Raw genomic sequence first — 25,653 nt, forward strand, 5'->3', positions numbered from 1 at the left:
TAAATAAGACGTCTGCTTTTATGCGCGGAATGAACGTATAATGCTAAATATTCATAACGTAGATGTCGTTAATCTATATGTAATGAACTTAAGACTCGGCGATGGAATAAACGACTACATACATATTATTTTTCAATATTTCTAGCTGTGCGCTGAGGTAACAAGTTCAGATCGATTAACGGGATTTCACACGTATGCGACATCCTTTCAATGGACTATATTTTCACAAAGTCGATAGTTTCTGGTAGCTTCGATTGATCTTTTATTTAACATACTACGAGCAAATTTTTATGTGCATGCAGTAGAAAACATTCGTATTTCCTTTTATCGTTACAAAGTAACATAAAAGTTGAATTTACTTCAAATACTAAAATTGAATGTGACCATTTTGATCGATACATTTAGAAGTGATGGTTAAATCATTTTTTATTGACAACTTTGAAAGACACACTATATTTCTGAGCTGAATCACAATAATCGTCGATAAGGTGAAACAAAATTTAAAAGTCATTGTAAATCCTACTGTATGAATTCGTAAAATTCCTCTCTGACTCTATGATCCTTATCTTTTTTCTTATTTTTTTTTTTTTTTTTTAGAAAAACAGAATGTCTCTTATGTACTTCAATATAACCAATATTCTTTTTTAACAAAAAGAAATTAATTTGTAGTGCATGATAAGTAATTAAGATTAGAAGAAATGTGCTTCATGATAATCGTAAATAAACACTGATGTGTAAATGTATGTAATTGCGTTGCGAGACACGTATGTCGAAAATGCGGGACGTAGATACATGTACAGACACACTGTTATAAGACGTATACGTATCACATATATACATGTATTTTTTTACATGCTGGGCAAAATTGGCAAGTAATAATCAAATGGGTTGATAATTCATACGTCTATATTTGAACCTCGTTATCAATCGGATTCGAGATACATATATGTACAAGTACAGTTAACCTGAAATGTTCTCAACATGGATACTCTACTGCGCATTTTTCACCTTATCATTTTAACTTACATCAGACTCTTACAAGGCAGCATACAAAATATACTTAATATCAACTGCTTTACCACGCCCCATGCAAACATTTTTGTACTGCTCTTTTTCCTCACTTCTCTTGAGATATATCAGCGATATACAGAATTTTGTGAAACATTTCGTTTACAATGGTAGGGATACTCCTAGAAGTCAATGTAACAAGCTGCCGATTGCGCGTGCGTAATAGATCAACGTGTTGTTTGTTGCCAAACATAGGATTGTTTCATAATAGAGATTTGGTACATAAATCCAGTGCTTATTAATATCTGTTACGTAAAAAAGTATTTTTTAAAAAGTAGTACATAATGTCAAATCTATTGAAACTCAGAACAATGCCTGAGAAAGTACATATAAAATGACTGTTGAATATATATTCAGTTGCCAAGCTAAGATGATACACTATCAGGGCTGTCTATATTATGCTACAAAATTACGTATTTTAAATTTGTTTATAAATTTTTAATGAACAATATTTGATGACATTAATTTTTGAAAGATTTGCTTCAGATTATACATATATTATGATTCGCATATGCAACGATATTCATTTTTGAAATACATACGTAAAAGACGTAAGAAATTCAAAACGATATAGAGTTGTTTGTTTAATAAATAGATAATGGAACTTTTTTTGATGACAGCTAATCTTTTTTATTAATCTCTGCAATCAGTAATACAGAAAACATTAAGTGTTTTCTAGAAATTTCAAATTCTAATATGCATGTTTTGTTCTTGAAATGTTACTTGTACGTTTTTCAATATATTAGGAAATTTACAATATGCTTTATCTCATTTAAACTGGATGATAGTTGTTCTACAATAGAAAATATGCAAATAAGAGAGGAATTTATCTCGTTAAAATGATTGTTATACCAGGCATTGAATATACTAGAGACATTACTGAGTGCTGCGCCTGCGCAGTAATTCTTGTGTAGCCTATATAACTAAGTGTAGTAAACTGCGTCCAAATAATTCGAAGTAAACCTGCGAGAGGCACAGTAAGAGAGATTTTTTGACTGCGTTTACGCTATTATTTTTCTAAAGCATTTGGAAACCAAGAACTATGTCTGACTACTACGTTGACGAATACGAACACTTTAACTACGATTACGACAAGCATATTTTTACCGGTCACAGTGGAAAACAGCGAAGCAAACGCGAGGCTCTTGCACACACAAATCATTTCGATCCGTGCGGCCATTCCAGAAAGATCCTGACCAAATTAATGAATTCTGAACACAACAAACGGAATGTTGGAAAGACCAAAGCATAAAGAGTAAGTAAAAATTTTTCACTTAATTATGACATAATTTCTAATTTAATATATTTGTTTGATTATGTTATTGATTCGAGTGTTGTCGGAATGGTCCGCAACCTTGGCCCAGTTTTTGTGTTTGTACATACTCTTGTTTCTTTATCTACGTGCAATTTTAAGTCGCAAAAGCGCATATTTTTCGGTCCAATTAAAACTCGGTGAAAGTTAAAATTCTTTCGCGTTTCGTTGCATGTTATAATGGTTTGTAAATATTGTTGTATTGTGATTTTGTATCGCTGCGCAATATCTCAGAGATGACTCATTTCCTATTTAAACACATGCTTTTTGTTTTATGTGATAATAAATACGTATATGAATGAAGAATGTATGTATAAGGATATGAAGTACGTATTTTTAAAAATATTAATGCCTTGAAGAATAGTTTTTATTTGTAAATATTTCTTTAGTATTAAAATCATTTTTTAGTAATCATTCGTATTTTTAATAATTTAATTATTATTTGTTTCAGACTCAGGGTTGCTGTCTAATTTTTGAAGAAAGTATTTGTCAATTCCAACATATTGAAGTTTTTGAACATCCTTGAATATAATAAACGACTTTTTCATTTCCTTTATTCTTAGTAATGCATTTAGTCACTGAACATAAATGCTCACTTAGGCTAAGATAATTAGTACTTACTACAAATATATATTTCATAATCATTATTCTTATTCATGTTATGTTGTAACTTATAGGGTATATATGTATGACTATCTTCTAGACTACTCGATCCAGAACTACCTGAACCTGGATTTCTCTTGATAGATTAAGAAATTAAATAATATTTGTATTGGATTCACACACTATACAAATTTTTTAGGTACAGTGCATCTAGTTATAAATGTTTCATTTCATTGGTATTGAAACACAATTGCTCAATTTAGAAATTAGGAATTTACTTTACTATGTGAAAACGTTTTATTCAATGTGAATATCGAAGAAATTTTCACTTGCATTTGTTTTCCAAGATATTGTAAGTTAAATTTTTGTTATATTCAAAAGAGCAATTTTGAGTTTACTAGAAAGTTGAAGTATTAGATAAAAAAGGTGACTGTACAATTTTGGTGAACAATAAAATTTATATTTATTAAAAAAAACATTTAAGTAGTATTAATTCAAATCTATGACCTATACCCACACTAAACATTAACACAAACATTACAAATAGGTGTCAAATGTACATTATGTTTTATATTAACAATTTGAAAGAGGGATGTAAAGAAAATTTCCTTTTTTATATGTATATCAATTATTAATATGTACGTGTACAGGGTGGTTGGTAACTGGTGGTACAAACGGAAATATAGAATAAGAATTTTTTTTTACATTTTTTTTTAATTTTTCCATCGAGACAACGATCTACAGTGAGATCCGTTATAACGAGACGTGATAAAGTGCACGCGTACCGAGCGAAAATTCAAAGTCGATTTTCTCGAAAACAAAGTCTCAAACAAAAAATTTTTATTCTATATTTTGGACTTCTTTTTTCTCGTAGAATCACCCCCTTTCCGCTTGTATCACCAGTTACCAACCACCCTGTATATCTATATGTATATGTATTATACAATTAAGCATGTACGAATCACACAATATATTTTTTATTTTGTACAAATGCATTTTTGTAAAAATATTTGAGAAATGTATCAATAACTTCTGCACAATTTTTCAACACAAGTATTCTTGTTTCATTGAAAAATGAATTATATTAACTTAAACTCATTAAATTCTAATTCTTGTCTTAAAATGCCAGTTAATATAAATTCTGTCGACTGAACGGTAACAGTTTTAGGTGCTTTTGCAAGAAATTTCTTTGCATCTGTTAAGTCCTCTTTGGGAGAGATAATCACTGATTGTTGAGGCCATAACTTTGGTGGTGGTCGAAGCAAGGCTTTACCGCCGCATGAAATGATTATATCTGTAAAAAAATACATTTTTTAAAGTATAAAGAACCAAGATATATATGTTAAATACAATACACGTCTATAAATTATTAGTTTTAAAACATACTTTTTAATTCTAGTGGTGGCGGCGCGGTGTTCGGTGTTAAGACAAGTGTGTATCCCTTTAAAAGTTTATGTTCTTTTGCTTTTTCTAAGCTCTTTCCTAATTTAAAGCGGAATTTAGCTTCAGCGACAAGGTCCTTTAATATGTAATTTTCTAATTCTATGAAACGACCAGCTTTTCCACTGTTAATCAACCAATCGACTGAAACTATTGGTACAGGTAGTGCTAAAGCACATAAAAATTTAACAGTTCTTCGAACTTTGTCTGTAACCAGTACAGTGCACTTTGTCGGATCCTCGACTTGAGATGCACCTATAAAGAAAAGGGACATTAATTATGACTATGGTTAGTTTTAGTTATAATCCTTCTGCAAACAGATCGGATACATACCCAACTTTGTTAACAATTTATTATAATCGTTACTTGAAATACCCGTAAATAAGATTTTATGCTTTATTTTGAATGGTGATTGTGCTGCAAATGAAGAAGACATGCTTCTACGTGTTCTATTGGGAGTTGAAAGTACCGATGTAGTTTCGATACTGGAATTAGTTTCTGAAATAGACGTCTCTTCTACGAAATCTTCTTTTTGTCGCTTGTTTTTAGTCTTTCCTGTCGTCTGTTTTTGCTGTTTCTTTCTGAAATTATTCCTTTTATTCGCACTGTTATTCGAAGTAGTTTGATTTGCGATCATTTCTGCGCTTTCTTCTAGGGAAGAATCCACAATTGATTGTTGACTTCGAGTTGATCTAATCGATAGTTTGTCATTTCTTTTTGTAGATTCATTTACTGTAGTACTAATTATACTTGAAATATTTTTGGAAACCTTCGCTCGTTTGCTCCTTAATGTAGGCACTTCAAAATGTGTGTTATCAGATTCGGATAAAATGGAAGAGGTACTGCTGATTTCCGTGTTATCTACATCCGTATTAATATCCGTATTTCCACGTTTCCTAGTATTTTTCGCTTTGGTACTTGTATTTCTTTCCGTATCTTCCTTTCTTTCTATATTTGAACCGGTATTTTGTTTTTTGAGCGCACTGTTCATGATCATTTCTATCTCTTGGGATTCTTCACCAATTTGAGAACTAATGTCGTCCGCTACAAGCTCAGTTTTTTTTGTCGTCTTTCGTTTCGGATTTTTTCGTGTTTCTACATTTTTGGTAGTTCTGTAATTTTCGTTACTCGAAATACTTGAAACAATTCGACTGTCAGATGTCTGAATGTCACAAATGACATTTGTAAGTCGATTTTGTCTGATTTTACAATTGTTATCGCTTTCATTCACCAGTTCAGTTGGAGTACTTGATATCGACTCTGTTGGAGTAGATAGAGACATTCTTTGGACTCTTACTATTGCTTGTTTATCTAAACTTGCTTCATTTGATATTCTTCTATTGTTCGAACCATTTATACTGTTTGATGAATTTTTTTTATCAACATTTGCGGAATTGCCTTCATCATCTATTGTATTCTTCTTTCTACTTTTATTACTAACAGGCTTATCTTCATTAACTTCATTCTTGCGCTTTTTCGAAGTGTTACTATCAATCGCATCCGTTGTGCTAAGTGATCTTTTTCTAACGCGTGACGCGTTTGATACATTTTTTTTCGTAAGTTCAGCGGGTGCTATTTCAACCGGTACTTCCTTTTCCACCTGAAAAACAGACGAACGATCAATATTCTCTTTGCTAGAATTACGAGTTCTTCTGTTATTCGAAATAGGAGGACTTTGTCTCGCTTTTTCTTGCGAGTGAATAGAGGTTACCGATTTTAATTCTACAAAGGAATCGCTTTCTTTAGATTTACATAAATTCTTTGTCTTTTTTATCAATCTTTTGGATTTTCTGCTAGTCCCTTTTTCATCATGTTTGCAAACAGGTATCTTATTAATATCGAAATTGTTTGTATACGAATTTGAAGAAGTTTCCGAAATATTACTAGAATTTGGCTCGCTAATAGTATGATAAGACACAGCTTTTTCCATGTTTCTACGAGTAGACGTTCTTCGCGACGATTTTCGTAAAGCTTCTTTCTTTCTTGGCGCAATTTTTACAGATGTTTGTCTTCCCCAGTTATGATTAATATTTATTCTATATTCAGAAGATGTTGTTGATGTGGGACTTTCTGGATTTGATAAAGTACCTGAAATGTTAACTTCAGGTAAACCAGCTAATATATCTTCATCATCGCTTTGTAGTGCTTTAGAGGTTTGTTGAATTTGCTCACAATCGATTGATGTACTCGATGCTTGATCATCTATATTCTTTGAATATTTATTCAATTTACTCGTACCATTTTTAGATATATCAGTTTCTTCTTGAATCATTTTAGCTATGTTTGATATTTTTGATTTCTTTTCTCTTAATGATATTGATGTTGATGAATCTTTAATTGTAGATTTAAGTGTTGATGAATCTGTAGATACAGATTTTGAAGTTAGTGGGTTTTTAGGTATGGATTTAGGTGTTGATGAACTTGTAGGTATAGAGTTCGATATTGATAATTTCATTGCTTTCTTATCTGTCAATGAGTTACTGTCCACGTTAGACTTATGATTTTGTGTGGGAGATATATTCTCACAATCTGACGATTCTAACACATGTTCAAGAACTTGTGTTGATATTTCTAATTGTTCTTCTATACGTTCTTCCTTTATATCTGCAAACATTGCTTTCAAATTTCTTTCTACGCTATCATCTAAGTTTACTCTAGCCAATGCTTCAAAGTTTGACTCGTTTTTTCTCTTACCAGAAATTGATGATACAGACTTTTGCTTTTCGATATCATTAATTGGTTGAGTACATGCCATTTCATAATCGATGTCTTCAATATTACATCTATCTGTAACATTTAATACCAAAGGATCTAAAGAACAAGGAGGTTCGTTATTGCTCACGTCTAACGGTTTCTTTTTAGTGTTAATTATCTGGGTAGGTGTATTGTCTTCTATTTCAGTAATATCTTCTTTATCAGATTTTTTATTGTTTCCTGTTGAAATAGTACAACTAGCCTCTCGTAAGGAAGATTTATTTGTTGAAAGAACTTGAGTTGGTGTTATATCATTGAGTTCCTTTGTTTGTATTACATCATTTATTTCCATATTATTTTTCATTTCTTTCTTATTAATTACTTGCGTTGGGCTATTAGAATCTACTTCACTTTCATATTTATTATCTTTTGGTTTTTCATTAGATTTGGGCGATGAATCTTCGTCCTTCCGATTTACTGGTTGAGTAAGCATATCAAATAGATCATCAGAGTCTTTACTTGAATTAGCACTGTTCTTTATTTCTTTACTCCTATTAAGCTGCGAAAATTCTACAGCCTGTTTCATTTTCACAGCTATTTCTGTAAAACGACCTTCTTCATCCGTAATTGAATCTTCGCTATCAGAAACTCGATTGTTTAAAGACTTTTTACTTTCTTGACTATCTTTGTGCGAATACCTCTGAAACACAGCCTCATTGTCGGTATGATCAGAGTCATCAGCTACTAAAGACGCCTGAAACGTGTATTTACGTTCACTTAGGCTTCTAAAGGCATCTTCGTCGCTTTTATTGACCTGTGTCGCAGCTTCAAATATGTTCTCATTATCAGTGCTTTTATTGTTTACATCGCAATTGTTGTTTACACATGAAGTTTTTATTAAAGTCGGTGATTTTGATTTTACTTCATCAGACAGATCGTCATCCTCAATGAAATCTTCTAATTCTTTTGGACCAAGCAAATTTCGACTCATCTCAAGTTCCGAAGTTTCATCTTCGCTTGTTTCAATTTCCTCTAGACGGTTTTGCAAACCTTTCTCAATACCTGGCAATTTCTTATTCTGATTCTCACCTTCATCAGTGTTATTAGGATTGGATGTGCTTTCATTACCCTTATCTTTTTGTACTACTGTATTATTAACATTACTTCTCACCTCATTCGTTAAATTTCCTTCCTTTTCAATTCGTGTTGCTTCAAGTTTGTCACTATCTCGAGTTTTTAAATTATGAGTATTAATCTTCTTGGATATTTTCATATCCTGAATATTTATATCGTACTGCGTTTCTATATCATGAATATCAGTAACTTCTTCTGGTGCTTCTGCTTGCGCTTGTATATCGTGCATGTCAACCTTTTGTTCCTGTACAGATTTTGTAAGGTTTTTGATGCTGCGCGAAATGCAAATTTTTTGAGTGTCAATATCCTCAATGTCAACGTCCGTTTCATCATGGAAATTAAACGAGAAATTTTGTGTTTCCATATCGTATATACTAATTCTTGATCCACCTACGTTTTGTTTTTCTTCTACATCGAAGTTTTGCAAGTTATCTTGGGCGTCGATAGAGGTATTCTGAATGCCATTTTTCTGAGTGCTGTTAGTAGCGGTCTTCGGAGGTAACGTCGGGTGTCGAAATACAGACTTTTCCTCCTTACCTTGAGTGGCAGGAATTACGGAGACATTTCCCACCGTGGATGAATTATCCTACATAAAGAATACATATTTGTTAATATATGTATACTTATATTTGAGATAATATATAGTAAATCTTTCAGTTTTTTCCACAAAGCAACGCTAGCATATCTGATGAGTGAAAATAAAGATGGACTCATGTACATATGCTTCATTAAGAAGTTATAACAAAAATACAAAATAATAGAAAAGTTTTTCATTTGATGTAATGGCCAAATGAGAATAAATTTTAACAATGAATGCTGGAAAGGATCCGTTCTTTGGTTCCTAAGTTCATCAGACATCATGTTACTTAACTTAATTTGTTTTTTAAATTTTAATAACATGATACCATATATTCACTATATTCACATTATGTGAGATTTTTTTAGAACATTTGAATTTCAAACGTAATTTCCTCGATATCGGAAAAATTTCACTTGCATCCCTTTGGTTTTAGGTGCCTTGATCAAGAAGAAATTCATTTAAAATTAAATTCTTCATAGAAGTCAATCCAATATTTATAAAACCGGACAACATTTTGAATTGGAATTAATAGAGATATTGTCAAGCTATCTTTATCCATTAACAATAAAAAAACCATTTGGTATACAGTTTTAATTATTTATATGTTTATATGATATTTTTTTCTCATTTCTATTCACAGAATATGCTGATATCATTCCGCATAAATATCTGTGACATTCTCTATAATATATTTGCATTTGATAATATACTTTATAATATATTTATATAATGATTCATATAATCACGAAATCAACGATAATTACAAATGACGAGTCAGGTGTTCCTGGAATGATCGTTTGCTGTGCCTTCTGATGATTTGCCGCTGGGGTTTCTGGTACTAAAGAATCTTCCATCGAACGACAGATTTTGAAAATTGCCCGGACCGTGCCAAACTCCAGCACGTCTTCATTTTTCAACTCGTAGCATCGATTTGGCCTGAGAATTGTCTATAGAGAAAAAAGAAAGAAAGAGAAGAAACATTAAATTATGCTGAAATTTTGTTATGTCAGTTAATAATAATATCGGTAAATAATATGCACAAAGCAGATAAAGCAAATATCCAGTATCTTTGAACAGAAATATTGAATATTCACTTTATTCAATTGAATATATAATTAAACACGTTGATTTGTTAGTTTCAGTAATTTCAGATGTTAAACAAGAATGAATAACTTTCGTGCAATCCGAATTAAATTGAATGAGAAACTAAGTACCTGCTAAATAATTGCTAATAACAACTACCATCTTAATCTAATCTAATCTAAATTAAGATCTAATCTAATGTATCTGTTGTTAGGAATCAATTAAATGTAACATATAGATAAAATTTACATTACGTTATTTAATTTTGTTTTATTAGATGAATTCAGGTCACAAATCCACGATTCAGTTCCTTGACAATTAGCTTCGATTTCCGCATGTTTCTTTGATACCGTCTGTAAATTAAATTAATTTGCTTGTCTATAGTCGTTATTTAATACTTTAATATTGACGACAATCTTTATTTTTAGTATATTATTTGTTAGTTCAAAATGTTATGCCTATTATTAAGAGAGAGATTGATGACTTAATTAGAGAACTTTCTTTACAATAAAATTAATTGACCTGGTTTAGCTACAAAAATCCATTGCGTAGGATAATTAGAATTAGAGAATTATAAAATAAGGAACATACATAATTATAAAATTGTTAAACTACATATCTACGTCTATTTTTCTAATTATGTCATCGTTATCAGGTATCATATCATGTAGGAATGTCATATCTTAATGTACACTCCGTGAATACCGGATAATATAATTTATGCAAAAATCATATTATCTCAAAAAATATGATTAGTTTGGATGTAGAAAATACGAACAGAGCAGATTCACTCCGTTTTATTATACAGCTTTAAGTAAGGATATTCTAAAAACTTTATACGAGAAACAAAATTGTTTTAATGCATCAATATATGTTTGTATCGAATTTTTGAGTAATTTCTTTGTTTGATTAAATTTGAAATAATGACAAGACAAATGTAAATAAATATGTATTTGTATTAATAGGTAGCCTTATTTAAATAAAATTTCATGTTTCGATATTTTTATTAGTATCAATTTTTAATATTTCTAATAGTACCTTATCTTTAGCCTTCAAAAATATATTTTTATCAAATCTATGTAAATTAAAATCATCTATAATCAAATAATTTAATATACATTTTAATCAGGGAAAACTCATTAAAGAACTATACCTATTTTCCGGTTAGAAACAAAGTCGGGTACTTGTACACTCCTCGTTAAAAAAATAACCCAGGTGTGTTATCTTTAATTTCTCAATGACGCATGTAAAGTTATTCGTCTGTAATATATACTATCAAATCATTATGAGCTCAGGATATGCGGCTTGCTAGAATTAAGTCACAATGTCGCAGATGTTTGTATACAACAAAGAGAAACTGTTCCATACTAAGGTCGAAATGATAACACACTCTACAACAATAAATTTGTAAGTATGGGACGCGAAAAAAAATAAAACTCAAAAAAGCAAATTCTTGAACTAAAACAGCAACAGTTATCAGTAGCAAAAATATCGAAAGTAAGAAGAAGAAGTCTTAGAGTAATACACAATTTCTTAAAAAATGTTAAAGATTACGGCAAAAAGAAAAGTACTGGTCGCCCGTCGCCGTCCGATCGTGATAAGCGAGCAATTTTGCGTGTAGTTTCCAACTCGTATTAACGCAACTCGCGTTAACAACAAAGCAAATAATGGAAAAATCTAGTGTTAGTGCCAGTGTTTCAAGTGTTCGTCGAGTTCTACTATCCTGCAAAGACATTAAGAGGCTAAAATTGAAAAAGAAACCTTCGTTAACAACGAAACACAAAGCAGAACGTTTACCTTTGCAAAAGAAAGAATGTATTGGAAAAAATGGAGAAGGGTATTATCCTCAGACGAAAAAGATTCAACTTGGATGGTCCTGATGAGTTCCAATATTATTTTCATGACATAAGAAAAGAGACAATGTCAGCAATTCGACGACAAATGGGAGGAGGCAGCGTGATGGTTTGAGTTATTTCGGCAAGACAAGTTTCAAGTTCATCAATGGGAGAATGAATAGTGTCCGATACATAAATTTTAATAAAAGAAGAAATAGATAATCATGCAGTACGCATTTCTGGACCTGATTACATCCTTCAACAAGATAATGCATCTGTATACACATCAAGATTGCTCCAATCATATTTTAATGAAAATAATATATCTATTTTGCCGTGGCCTGCACGCTCCTCGGACCTTAATATTATTGAAAATTGCTGGGCAGAACTTGTTCACGGCGTATACGCGAATGGAAAGTAGTATCGACACTTACAAGAATTAAAAAATGCAATTGTACGTGAATGGGATACGTTAAGTCAAAATTATATCCAGAAACTATATAAATCGATACCAAATCGTATAATAAAAGTAATAGAAAATAAAGGGGATGTACCCATTATTAAGCAAGTATATATGTTTGATAAGTAATTATTGTTAGTTACAAGGAGGTGTTATTTCTTGGATTGTAATTACACCCTTCCTAGAGAAAAGCATGTTGAAGTTGCCAAATTCATAAGAAATCATTACTTTGGATGAAAGAAAATTGATGACACAACGATACAATCCTTGATTCAAGTAGCTAATGATAGATTCTTTGTTGTTGATAGTGAGAAACCTGCCAAATGCAGGCTAAAGTTAATCGACAACCTGTTTGATATTACTATTATATATCTACAGAGGCACATACAGTGTCAGTGATGCCATAAGTAGAACTACTAACGATTATGGTATATTATTTAGATCTTATTTAGATTATATTATCTAGGCTAGAACTTAGAAAAGGAAAAGAAGACAAGTGTACTTATTTGATATTTTATACAGGTGTGACTCATGCATGCAACGCATTCTTTGTTGTAGATACTCAGTATCTTCATCCCACAACAATAACAGATGATATTAAAATGCAAAGAATGTTGACCGATTTTTGGGTATCATTTACAACAAACGAGTAAATATCTTTAATTGCGCATATTAAAATGATTTAAAAGAATCTTACTTATAGCCATTTATGTTATATTTTATATATGTATATCTTTTAAACTGATCAGGGTGTCAAATATCGGTGGTGTTCAATGGCCAAGATTAAATCCAAATGAAAAGTTATTTCATTATTTGTATATTGCCGGATCAGATAAAATTCAGATGGGTAGGAGCATAAATTTTGATCAAAAAGATTTTTGGAATTCTGTTAACTTTAACGAAAATAAATTATATACTGCATCTGATATATTAAGAGAAGAATTATAAGAATATTGTCTACAAATTTCTGTTAAATTACATAAATATTAAAATTGCATAAATTCAAGATTAATAATGATGTTTTTATTTCTACATTATTTAATATATCATATACATAGCAAAACAATATGAAAATATATGAAAGATAAAAGTACAAATGTTTAAATATAATTTATATGATATAAAAATATTTTATTGGCAATTTTATTGCGATAGCATATTAAAAGTGATCACTTTTTCTATTTAATTTGAATATACTTTATAAGCATTTGAGTATGTTCATTTAAAAATAAAGAGATTTAAATATATATACATATAGAGGATTACTTAAAGGTTACTCACCGGATTATTTAATACTACATTGCAATCTGGATGTCGTCCAATTTTTGTAATTCCTTCTTTGATTTGAAATGTTTTAGAATCAATAGATAACACTCCAATCTAAAACATAAAATAATACAGAGTTAATATGAAAAATAAAAGAGAAGTGAAAGAAACAATGTTAGTCTAGAAAAACGTTAAAAATATAAATATTGTTAAAATAAAATATTATGAAATATGAGTATTACTAGAATATTAATATTGGAATCGTAAGTATTTGATTCATCTTTACCACTATTTCACTTTGTTGAGAAGAATAAGAAATTTTTTGTGTTGGTGTGGAATCATAATCTTCGTAAATTTGAGTTGCTAGGATATCCATTCTGAAGACAGCTTATTTGGATGACATAAGTTATATGTAGTTCTTAAATATTTCCCTTTTTTTAAGATTATGAAATTTTTGTGACATAACCTCATTTAAGACGTAGATGCTTAGAGGATTTACTAATAATTATAATAGACCAATGAATGCTTGATTAAACAAGAAACATGCACGTACAACCACACATGAATGCACAAATCGGTATATTATTTATAACAATATTATAACTAAATATTTAGTACGAATAACACTGAACGAGAAATATTGTACGCTACAAATGACGGATGCTACCACAGTGATGGTACTATAAACATTATCATATGCTTATTTTCGCCGATTTCCTCCACTGGTAATTTAATTATGTATAACACAAATATAAGGTTGATGACATAGGAATAATGGGAATCGGGACCACGGTTGTATATACAAGTTTACAAATTCCCGTGGAGGCGGTAAGGCTCTTAGTGGTCACAAGATACTTACCGTGTCGGTAAAGTATCTTTAGTTGTTCGCGGGAAAAAAACTGAATAGCGGTTGTTAGTCACCTGTACATATTTTGCACACGATTTTAGGAGTCAAAAGGACGGAGAAGGGCCTTTTGAGTAATGACTGCAAATATTTATAATAAACACTAAATTTTTGCTGATTCTTTGCACTTCTCACTCAATTACTTTCTCCGGCTGCTTAATGGGTTCTGTCTGACGGTTCCTCTCTTTCCTAAGAAAGCGACGCTTTTGCTGGCGTTCACGCGCCTTAGGCAGGTTTCCATTTGTCACTTGGTTATAGGTTATTTTAACTACGATTAACCTGCTATACAAGTGACCAGGATTTGTTGTGTGACGCCATCGTGTAAAAACAGCTCGAACCTGGTTGTCTCTGTCTTTTCCTTTTTCTCCTTAATTAAGGCGGTCGCGTACTCGACTCACGAATCATTGAATAGCATCTAAGGAAAAAGCAATAAATACCAACTTTTACGTACACGATTATTATGTATTATTTTCTATGTAAGCAATGTTTAATAAATGTCATATAATATAAACATCTTTTTCTTTATTAAAAATAACAAGCAGATTTAATGTTCAATCTACCACTTCTTTTGCAAAAGATTGCGCGGGTAGATTTATGTCTAAATATCGTGCTTTCCTTCTTTACGTCTTGTACGAGATATATAAGGACGTAGCTCGTAAGGTAAGGTAGACATAAGATATGTAGATCGAAATAGAACTTTTACTTACTTATCGATAATTTAATTATTAATTTGTAAAAATTAAACCAATAATTTACAACATTTCAACTATTACTTTGTAACATTTAAGCCATTAATTTATAACAAATAAACTAAAAATTTATAACAGTTACGCTATTTATTTATAACAATTTATTATTAATCTAAAACAATTACTCCATTAATTTTTAACAATTATAGTATTAATTATGACAATAGGCTTTCACTAATTGAGAATAATCATGCTATTAATTTATAATAGTTATATCGTTTGTTTATAATACAACAGTTATTTTCATTATAAACTGGCATTCAATATAAATTAACACAGTTCTAAATCAAAAACTAGTATCACAGAACTGTAAATTTAGTTTCAGTTTGTAAAAACTATTATAATTATAAAAATTGTTATTGTAACAAATTGTTGAAGGCGTCAATTTACAATAAAAATTAAAAAATTACTAAATTTCATTGCGTTATAATGAAAAAACCTTTTATGACATCAGCAAACCGTTACTGTTTGTTTCACCTTTTGTCACCTTGTCAAATGCAACCCATCAGGTATATAAGGAACATGCGATTCGTACGTAAGCTCTTTTGCGTGTGAACTCCCGTACCGTGAAGATCGAACAAAAATCGAAGAAAAACCTTTGCGAAGTAAATTATCAATTTATAACATTAAAGCTATTACATTACGACATTTAAACTATTAATTTATAACATTTAAGCCATTAATTTATAACATTTAAACTATTACATTATCATTTAAGCCATTAATTTATAACATTTAAGCTATTAATTTACAACATTTTAACCATTAATTTACAACATTTAAACTATTACTTATAACATTTAAGCCATTAATTTATAACATTTAACCCACTAATTTCTAACATTTAAACTATTAATTTATAACATCTAATCCATTAATCTAAAACAATTGCTTCATTAATTCTTAACAATTATACCAATAATTTATAACCACATCCTCCCATTAATTCAAAGTAATTATGTCTTAATTTATAACAGTTATATCATTAATCGGAAGCAATTCTACCATTCATTTAAATCAATACCATCAATTTGTAGAGTGTAAACAAATGATTTATTTTGTTTTTTTTAATATTAACGACATCTTTCAAGTCTCTGAGGTGCTATTTTATTTCTATGTAACATTATTTTTTAACTTTAAGTACAGTATTTAATTTCTCACTTCACTACTTCGTATAAAACCAGTGGTAAAGCAGAGTGTATCTATTGAGTGTTTATGGATGGGATGTAATTCTCCATGTTCGCTCAAAGCCAAAAAAATCAACACCGTATTCATGGAATCAAGGAAGCAAGTGCAAGTGCAATCTCATCATTCATTTATGCGTGCTACAATTGGTAAGTTGCATGGTTTCATTTCGTCGATTATAAGCTCAATATTTAAGTATGATTATGCGGATCCACGTACTACAGCTATTCTAATTAATAAATTTCAATACACGCTATTTTTTTTGTTAGAAAATAATTTTACATCTCTGCTTCCAATGCTTAAAAACTCTTTATGTAAATGGGACCCGAGCGTAGTTACCTCTTTGTGGTGGGTCCTGGTGATTAGTATCGTTTTTCAAATAATAATATACCAAGTACTATTCTGAGTATTAGTATTATTATTTGAAAAACAATATCCAGCTAAAAACTACTTGAATAAAGTTTGGTCTTGATCATCCAAAATAGTTTTGGTGATCTAGGCTGGACTAACACCCCCGCGCGGGGGCACTGTAGCACTGTAGCACTGTGAGCTCATTCTGTACAACGATACTTATCCATCTTGGAACGAAAAATAAAAATCTCGTTCCCCTTGATTCCCTCGCTTACCACTCAGGAAAAATTGTACCCGCGATTTATGGGTTTGCAATCGCTCAGTTCTTTCAAACTGTCGCGTGACATACTCGCCTGCGCGTATTCCGAGTTGCGTGCGGGTCAACGTGTACTAGACAACTCTTTGGATTTGTAAGTCACTCCAAGGACACCTCTGTCTTGGTGACTGCTCGACGATTGCTCGACGTTTGCATCAGATCACGGGAGTTGTCGTCGCGCCGGTGATGCTTACGAATCTGTTGGGGAGTCAGTCATGGATCTACAGTCCTGTCCGATTGGTACTTCGGTACTCGGTCAGGGACTTGCAATTTCACGTCCCTCCCCGGGTTTCACTTGTTCAGTTGGAGTGTGTTAAGTTGCCGGCCTATGTGCTGGATCCACGGCTGGATCACCAATGTACCACTAGCATCATCGGTCGACGCCATCGACCGCGACTCGTGTAAGTTTCGAACGGCGAAACAGGAATCGAATTACGGTCAATTCTTGGGCTTTCCGCTGAACCTTAGTGTTATCTCGTGCACTGGGGTTCGTCGCGTAGGTTTGTTAGTTCTTTCGAGAGATCACGATCTCGTTCGTTTGGCGCGCGCCGCGATTTTTTCTTTGACTGTCTGATTGATCGGGCTTCTTGCTTTCCCATTTTTAAGGGAAGCTTATTTAGATCACGTTAGAGTTTATAACTTTTTAATATCTTCAAAAGTTTAGTGTCGCGAAAATAGAATGTTAAACAGTTTTGTACAACGACTCGAATATTCTTTTTACACGACACGAAATGGTATATGCAGTATCAGTAGCTTCATTTTCTTTCTTTCGTTCCAAGTTGGACAAATGTGTTTTTGATGCGGAATGCTGCCAGTAGGGCTACGAATTATTGTACGATGTTTAGAAAGATCGATGTAATCATTGTATAGGATGTAGATATTGCATGTATGTTTTGTTTGAAATTTGGAAAGATTTATGTAAGCGTTGCGTAGAAGATGAGTGTTTTTGTAGTTGTATACGTTTTTTGTGTAGATCGTTAATCTGTAATTGAATGTAATCGTTAACTGTGTACCTGTTTGTACCGCCGGCTCGTTCGCCCTCCCACCCTTACCCCATCGCTTTGGAAGTTGCTCAGAGAAACTAAGGTACAAGGAGTCATTCAGTCGTCTCCTGTCTTACGAATAGCATGGATCGCGTTGCGTCAGATTTGTAACATATTCTAATCTATTGGTGGTGTCGGTTCTTCACTACTATCATTACTATATTTTTCGTACTATTCATTGCTATATTTTTTACTATCGTTTATATCTCGATATTAATATCATTTAATTAATAAATATTTATTTAATGATTCATTGAACACTAAGATAATGAAATTAGGTGGTTTTCTGAAACTTCTTGTTTTAATTTTTCTTCAGTCGTCTATTCACTAAATGATACTGTACCTCTAATATTAGCTTCTTTCGTAAGCTTTTATAATAAAATTTAAGTTTGACTGTGATTTCATTTAATTATTTTATACATTTGCTTTAATTTCTCGTTATTTTTTTGTGCAAGTTATTTATCGATAGCAGAAATAATATAAAAGTAACAGGAATATTAACATATAAACGCAAAAACGATTAATGATCAATCCGATGAATTTATTTTAACTAAGACAGCTTTGTATGAACAATTCTGTAGTCTTTTTATTCGAATATGGGTAACGTTCGATATACAATTTATATTTATGTTAAAATACATTTCATATTTCATAATAGATCATTTCTTTATTATTTGGAATACTAAGATGGAAGTAAAAACGATTAAATAAATTATTGTTCTATTTCCGATGTATGAAATCATTCTTTTATTTCAAACGAATTTTTGGCGAATTATCTTGTTGTTTCAAATTGAGTTACATCACAAAAATTCACTTATCGAGTTCAATTTCTTTTGCTATATTATGTGAACTTACTACAGTTAACGTCATAAACTTGTAATTTAGTAACAGTTAAATTCAAATACCTCGAAGCAAGGTTTTGCGCGCATTTGTACAATATTCTTTAAGTATATTTAGTGACGAACATTTGAATTCTTGCAAATATTTTCCAATATTTATAACACGCGACTACAGTGTATTACTAGAATGTATATTTCGTATTCTAATAACGAAAATTCACAGTATATATTCTAATAGCGAAAAGTATAATTCTTGCAAACGATTGCATTGCATTCACGGTATTCGTAAGCATTTGTTCCCTATCGAGAAATATCTCACAATTTTCAACTAATATTTTTCATATTTGTTACAGTTTCTTAATAATAATTTTTAAGTATAAAAAATAGCAGTATTTTCTAAATAAACGTTCGATAGGGAAAAAAAGAAAATTGTCGAATTGTTATCATCCACACGATTAAGTGTAACCACGCTTTTAATATTGCCGTCAATTACAATTATAATTCCAAGTTTACTTACATTTATTTTAACGATATCATTTCCTCAGACGTGTTTTATCACGTTCTATGCAATGGTCACTAGCCTTCGTCAGTCGATTTCAGGAAAATGGTACGTACCTTAGAGCGTGCATGTTGTATGTTAAGCTCGGGTGCTCGTCCCGGGACGTCCTCTCTATGGACGAATGTGTTGGTGTGCCTGTTTTGTCATTTTTAAATACAGCGCTAGGTAGGATAGGTAGTATACTTTCTGGTATGACTGTTAATTATAAGTAGGTAGGGCCGGGTAGGTTGGCACAATCTCTGGGCGGGTAGGCGCGTTTTCGTGTGACCAACCTGTTTCTGGAAATCTAATTTGAAAAATCGACGGTGAAACTGGCACGAGTAGAGCATGCACTCGTCTCTGGTTTTGCCTTCTGATTTTTCGAATTTCGCGGTCGCGGTCGCGAATGGGTCGAAACGAACGTTTATTGCTCGAGCACGCACATGCGAGTGGGCAACGATCACTGCTGTGATCGTTGGTCAGTCCATGTGCACTTCAATCAGCTTCCGCGGTTTATATTTTTATTTTACCTTTATAAGTTTTTTTTTTGTTTGCGATTTAGAAGTCTCGAGCTTAGATTTAAGTTTCAGCGGGCATTGCGCTCGAAGAAAGAAGAGGCTATAAGCCGAAGAGGCCCGGCAAACTGCCACTCAAGAGGGCAACTACTGATGGCTCCCCATCCTCTGGGTCATCCAGAGCATGGGAAGTCATTATTGTTACTACTTTGTCACTATGCTCGCTTTTAGTATTTTTAGTAGTAGTAGTCTTTGCTCCTGTGGCCGATATATATGTCGGTCCATTATCCCATTGGGCAAATCGCGATTTTTCTTATTAGTGTCGTGCCAGAATAATTACGGGTTGAATTAGAGTTGCGATAAAATGATTATCGCGTTTGCTTTAGAGTTGCGAATTACGATGTCGCGATTGTATTTTGCAATTTTTATTATGAATTTTTGGAATTTATCCTGTTTTTTATTATATAAAATTAGATTATAAAAGTCTTAGTTTTCAATTAATTTTATAGTATTGCAAGTAGCAATACCAGAATATTTAAAGTAGCTTTTTTATACAGTAAATAGTAATTTTCATTGAATTCACTTTAAGAGTTAGCGTTGCGATTATGAATGATCGCGTTTTGTTAAATAGAGTTGCGTTTACGAAATGCCCAAATGCCCTCCGACTGCATTTGTCGGACATTGTTCCTGGATCACACGTACAGCTATAAGAGCTGTACAAGTGTGATAGTCCATCGGCAACCTCCTAAATGGTTGCACTGCGATATGTCGACCCTCCACTCGCGACTTCTCTTATTAGTGTCGCGAGAAATTGGTTACGGGTTGAATTAGAGTTGCGAAATAACATCGCGGCTTTTTATTAATGTGGCGAGAGAATGATTACGGTTTGAATTAGAGTTGCGATAGAATGATAATCGCGTTTGCGTTAGAGTTGCGAATTACGATATCGCGATTGTCTTTTGCAATTTTTATTACTAATTTTTAGAACATTTTAGAAAATTATACGTATCATAATTTTTTGCTGTTTTCTATTGCTTAAAATTAGATTATACAAATGTTAGTTTTCAATTAATTTTTATAGTATTGCAAGTAGCAATACCAGAATATTTGAAATAGTTTTTTCATATAGTAAACAGTAATTTTCATTGAATTCACTGTAAAAATTAGAGTTGCGATATTATTCCATCGCGAGTTCTACTAATTTTTCCCTTCAGCGTTGCGATAATAAACGATCGCGTTTTGTTAAGTAGAGTTGCGTTTACAAAATGCCTAAATGCCCTCTGACTGCATTTGTCGGACATTGTCTCTGGATCACACGTACAGCTATAAGAGCTGTACAAGTGTGATTATTCAACCGCCTAAATGGTTACACTGTGATCTCTGGCTATCAGTGTTGCGTATTTTTTTTAAATATGAGTGCATAGATTTATATTTGTTAGCGCTGCGTATCAAATTTCGGGTATTTTCAAACTTTTCTTCTTTTTTTTTAATGGTAGGTTAATTGACATTGCAGATATAACGAAGCACTCTTCGCGTTTGATTTTGAAAATTTTCTGCTTCATAAATATTAATAGTAAGTTAGCGTTGCGAAACAAGAACATAACATTTAAGCCATTAATTTATGACATTTAAACTGTTTCTCAACAACATTTAATCTATCACTTTATAACGTTTAAGTCATTAATTTATAACATTTAAACTATTACTTTATAATATTTAAACTGTTACTTTAAAAGAGTTAAACTATTAGTTAACAACATTTGATATATTAATTCCTCACAATTAAATTATTAATTTGTAACAATTAAGCTAATAATTTATAGTAATTGCGATATTCATTTATAACATTTTATTATTAACCTAATACTATTATTCGATTAATTTTTAACAATTGTGATTTTAATTTATAACAATAGAATTTAATTTATAACAATAGAATAACAATAGAATATATAATAATAGAATCATCGGAATTACTATAAATTAGAATTTCCAGTGATTTCTATTCTGTATGATAAATTTATTGATAGATGGATTTATTTATAGTGGTTTAAACAGGAAACGATGGTTATTTAATATGTAACTAAGACAACTAAATTGATAATTCGTAACTCACACCTAACAATTAACAACTCATAACTACTCGGTAACTAATGACTAAATTTCAATACAAGCTACTTCTTTGCTCTAAAATAATTTTACATCGTCTGCTTCCGATGCTTAAAAACTCTTTACGTAAATGGCGCCCGAGCGTAGTTCGCTCTTTGTGGTGGGTCGCGGTAATTGGTATCGTTTACCAAATAATAATACACAAAGTACTATTCTGAATGTTAGAAAATTAATGTAACGTTGCATAATGTTAAATAACTCATGGGCGGGTCTCGTGCGTAGTCACCTCCTCGCGGTGAGACCTGGTAATTGACATCGTTTTCCAAGAATTAATCCGTTAATTAATCTTTGGAAAACGATACCAAGCCAACAACTATACAACAGTCCAATTTGGATCACCAAAAACCTCTAAGAGAATTTTGTTCAAACTAATTGATAGTCGAAAACTAGTATTAAAGAAGTGTGAATTTAGTCTTAGTTTGCAGAAACTATTAAAATGATAAAACTGGATATCGTATTAAATCGTTGAAGTCGCCAATTTACGACAAAAATTAAGAAATCGTTCAATTTGATTTTGTTATAATGGAAAAACCGTCACCTGCTATGTCAAAAAGTCGTTACCGTTTGATTGACAAACCGACACCTTGTCAAGTTATATAAGGAACACGGAAGTCGCGCGCGAGCTTTTTCGTGCCTGAACTCCCGGAGAGAGAACATCGAAGAAAAATTTAAATATAAGGTAAATAAAAAAAGAATCAAATAACAACATTGCAACCAGTAATTTATAACGTCTAAACCATTAATTTATAACACTTAAGCTATTAATTTATAACATTTATGCTATTAATTTATAACATTTAAACTATTAATTTATAACATTTAAGCAATTATTTATAACATTTATGCTATTAATTTATAACATTTAAGCTATTAATTTACAACATCTAAGCCATTAATTTACAACATTTAAACTGTTATTCTATTAATTTAAGTCATTAATTTATAACATTTAAGGAATTATTTTATAACGTCAAAACTATTAATTTATAACATTTATGCTATTGATTTATAATATTTAAGCTATTAATTTATAACATTTATGCTATTGATTTGTAACATTTAAGCTATTAATTTACAACATTTAAGCTATTAATTTACAACGTCTAGGCCATTAATTTACAACATTTAAATTGTTATTGTATACATTTATGCTATTAATTTATAACATTTAAGCTATTAATTTTTAACGTCTAGGTCATTAATTTGTAACTTTTAAACTGTTATTTTATACATTTAGCCATTAATTTATAACATTTAAACCATTAATTTATATCACCTGAGCCATTAATTTATAACATTTAAGCCATTAATCTAAAACAATTACTCCATTAATTCTTAACAGTTATACCAATAATTTATAACCACATTCTGCCATTAATTCAAAGTAATTACGCTCTTAATTTATAGCAGTTGTACCGTTAATCGGTTGTAACTCTACATTCATTCATTTAAATCAATACCATCAATTCCTAGTGATTGAATTAATGATTTATTTTGTTTCATTTTATTAACGAAATCTATCAAGTCTTTGATGTACTATTTTATTTCTATATAGCATTATTTTTTAATTTTAAATACAGTATTTTATTTCTCATTTCACTATTTCGTATAAAACCTGTGGTAACACAGAGTGTAATTTTAAGATGTAATTTTCCGTGTCTGCTCAAAACCAAGAAAACAACACCATATTCATGGAATCAAGGAAGCAAGTGCAATTGAACCGAAGGCAACCACATCTTATCTGTAGCTGCACATGAGTCAGAGAACATTTCAAATCATGTTGTTCTTTTGCCTCGGAGTATCAAGACCGTTAGATTACAAGTAATGTAAGAACAAATAAACTCCGGGCAAAACAATATCGCCGGTACAATGTCGCTTTATTATAAAATAATTTTACATCTTTGCTCCCAATGCTTAAAAACTCTGTATGTAAATGGGACCCGAGCGTAGTTACCTCCTCGTGGTGGGTCCCGGTAATTGGTATCGTTTCCCAAATAATAATACACCAAGTACTATTTTGAATATTAGTATTATTATTTGAGAAACGATATCAAGCTAAAAACTACTTGAACATAGTCTGGTCTAGATCATCCAAAATAGTTTTGGTGATCTAGATCGGACTAAGACACCCCCGCGGGGGCGCCGTGGGACATCGTGGGACATCGTGGGACATCGCGGGACACCGTGAGATGCGAGCGTTTTAGCCTTAATTAATCTTAAGATAGATACCTATGTTATGTGCATTGTAAGCTCATTCTGTACAAAGATACTTATCTATCTTGCAACGAAAAATAAAAATCTCGTCTCTCGTGATACCCTCGCTTACCACATTGAAAAAATTGTTCCCACGATTTATCGGTTCACGGTCGCTCAGTTCTTTCAAACCGTAGCGTGACGTACTCGCTCGCGCGTATTCCGGGTACGTGCGGGTCAACGTGCACTGGCCAACTCTTTGGATTCGTAAGTCGCCCCAAGCACACCTCTGTTTTGATGACTACTCGACGACTGCTCGTCGTTTGCCTCGAATCACGGGAGTTGTCATCGCACTGGTGATGTCTGCGATCCGCAATACTGTCCGATTGGTACTTCGGTACTCGGACAGAGACCTGCATTTCACGTCCTCCGTAATCCTGTTCAAGTGACGAACCCGCGGGGGTGGACCCCACTGTTCAGTTGGGGCCTTGCCTTCGTAATCCTGTTCAGCGGTCCCTCCCCGGGCCTTCATTTGTTCAGTTGGAGTGTGTTAAATTGCAGGCCTATTTGCTGGATCGCTAGTATCATCGGTAGGTGCCATCGACCGTGATGAGATCCAGACGACGTGACAGGAATCGGGCGAAGGTCAATGCTTGGGCTTTCCGCTGAACCTTAGGGTTATCCGGTGCACGGGGGTACGTCACGTAGGTTTGTGAGTTCTTTCGAGAGATCGTGATTTCGTTCGTTCCGGACGCGCCGCGATTTTTCCTTCATCGTCTGATTGTTTGGGCTCCTTTTCCGTAGTAGCCTCATATTGTTTCTTTCGTTCCAAGTTAGACAAATATGTCTTTGATACGGAATGTTGCGGATAGGGTTGCGAATTATTGTACGATGTTTGTACTGATCGATATAAGCGTTGTATGGGAGATGAATATTGCGTTGCGTGGGAGATAGATATTGCGTCGTTTTACGTTTGTAAAGATTCGTGTAACTGCTGCGTAGGAGATAGGTGTTTCGCGGTTAGGCTACGAAATAACTATCTCTTTACGCAGGCCCATGAAGTAGAGTCAGAACTCGACATTCTTGCCAGTAGGTTGAATGTCGAGACCGATGCGTAATGTTAAAAAACTCATGGGCGGGTCTCGTGCGTAGTCACCTCCTCGTGGTGAGACCTGGTAATTGGCATCCTTTTCCAAAAATTAATCAGTTGATTAATCTTTGGAAAACGATGCCAAGCTAAGAACTACGCAACAGTCCAGTTTGGATCACCAAAAGCCTCTAAGAGAATTTTGGATGATCTAGACTGGACTGCACCGTGGGACATCGTTGGACACCGTGGGACGTCGTCGGTCCAGTGTGGGTCACCAAATGCCGCG

The 25,653-nt window shown here is 32.4% G+C and overlaps 2 protein-coding genes and 1 long non-coding RNA gene across 9 annotated transcripts in view; 1 reads left to right on the forward strand and 2 right to left on the reverse strand.

Annotated features, from left to right (window-relative positions):
• LOC126864434 (uncharacterized) overlaps window positions 1–1,845 on the reverse strand; it is an 86,207-nt gene extending 84,362 nt beyond the window's left edge. For both annotated transcript variants that reach the window (XR_007689165.1, XR_007689166.1), the window contains exon 1: window positions 1,027–1,845. This is a non-coding gene — a long non-coding RNA (uncharacterized LOC126864434). The remainder of the gene's footprint in view (window positions 1–1,026) is intronic.
• A 150-nt stretch (window positions 1,846–1,995) lies between these two features.
• Window positions 1,996–2,936, forward strand: LOC126864431 (nuclear protein 1). Its single transcript, XM_050615796.1, has 2 exons — window positions 1,996–2,323; window positions 2,832–2,936. Exon 1 carries the CDS (start codon window positions 2,111–2,113, stop codon window positions 2,318–2,320), a length of 210 nt encoding a protein of 69 aa, XP_050471753.1. The 5' UTR covers window positions 1,996–2,110; the 3' UTR covers window positions 2,321–2,323; window positions 2,832–2,936.
• Window positions 2,937–3,128: 192 nt separating this feature from the next.
• LOC126864405 (mediator of DNA damage checkpoint protein 1) lies at window positions 3,129–14,821 on the reverse strand. 6 transcript variants are annotated; one of them, XM_050615714.1, is made up of 8 exons: window positions 13,762–14,821; window positions 13,491–13,589; window positions 10,169–10,267; window positions 9,596–9,778; window positions 6,135–8,837; window positions 4,757–6,023; window positions 4,370–4,678; window positions 3,129–4,277 (listed from the first exon to the last, which is right to left on the reverse strand). In XM_050615714.1, the coding sequence occupies exons 1-8, from the start codon at window positions 13,849–13,851 to the stop codon at window positions 4,063–4,065; spliced, it is 4,965 nt and encodes a 1,654-aa protein (XP_050471671.1). In that variant the 5' UTR covers window positions 13,852–14,821; the 3' UTR covers window positions 3,129–4,062. The 6 variants fall into 6 exon arrangements, with proteins under 6 accessions (XP_050471671.1, XP_050471674.1, XP_050471672.1 ...); XM_050615717.1 differs by adding an exon at window positions 11,068–11,174 and having other exon boundaries at window positions 4,757–8,837; window positions 10,164–10,267; window positions 14,397–14,819; XM_050615715.1 differs by adding an exon at window positions 11,068–11,174 and having other exon boundaries at window positions 4,757–8,837; window positions 14,397–14,818.
• Between the last annotated feature and the right edge of the window lie 10,832 nt (window positions 14,822–25,653).

This window comes from Bombus huntii, chromosome 4, assembly GCF_024542735.1.
Source record: "Bombus huntii isolate Logan2020A chromosome 4, iyBomHunt1.1, whole genome shotgun sequence".
Classification (NCBI taxonomy): domain Eukaryota; kingdom Metazoa; phylum Arthropoda; class Insecta; order Hymenoptera; family Apidae; genus Bombus; species Bombus huntii.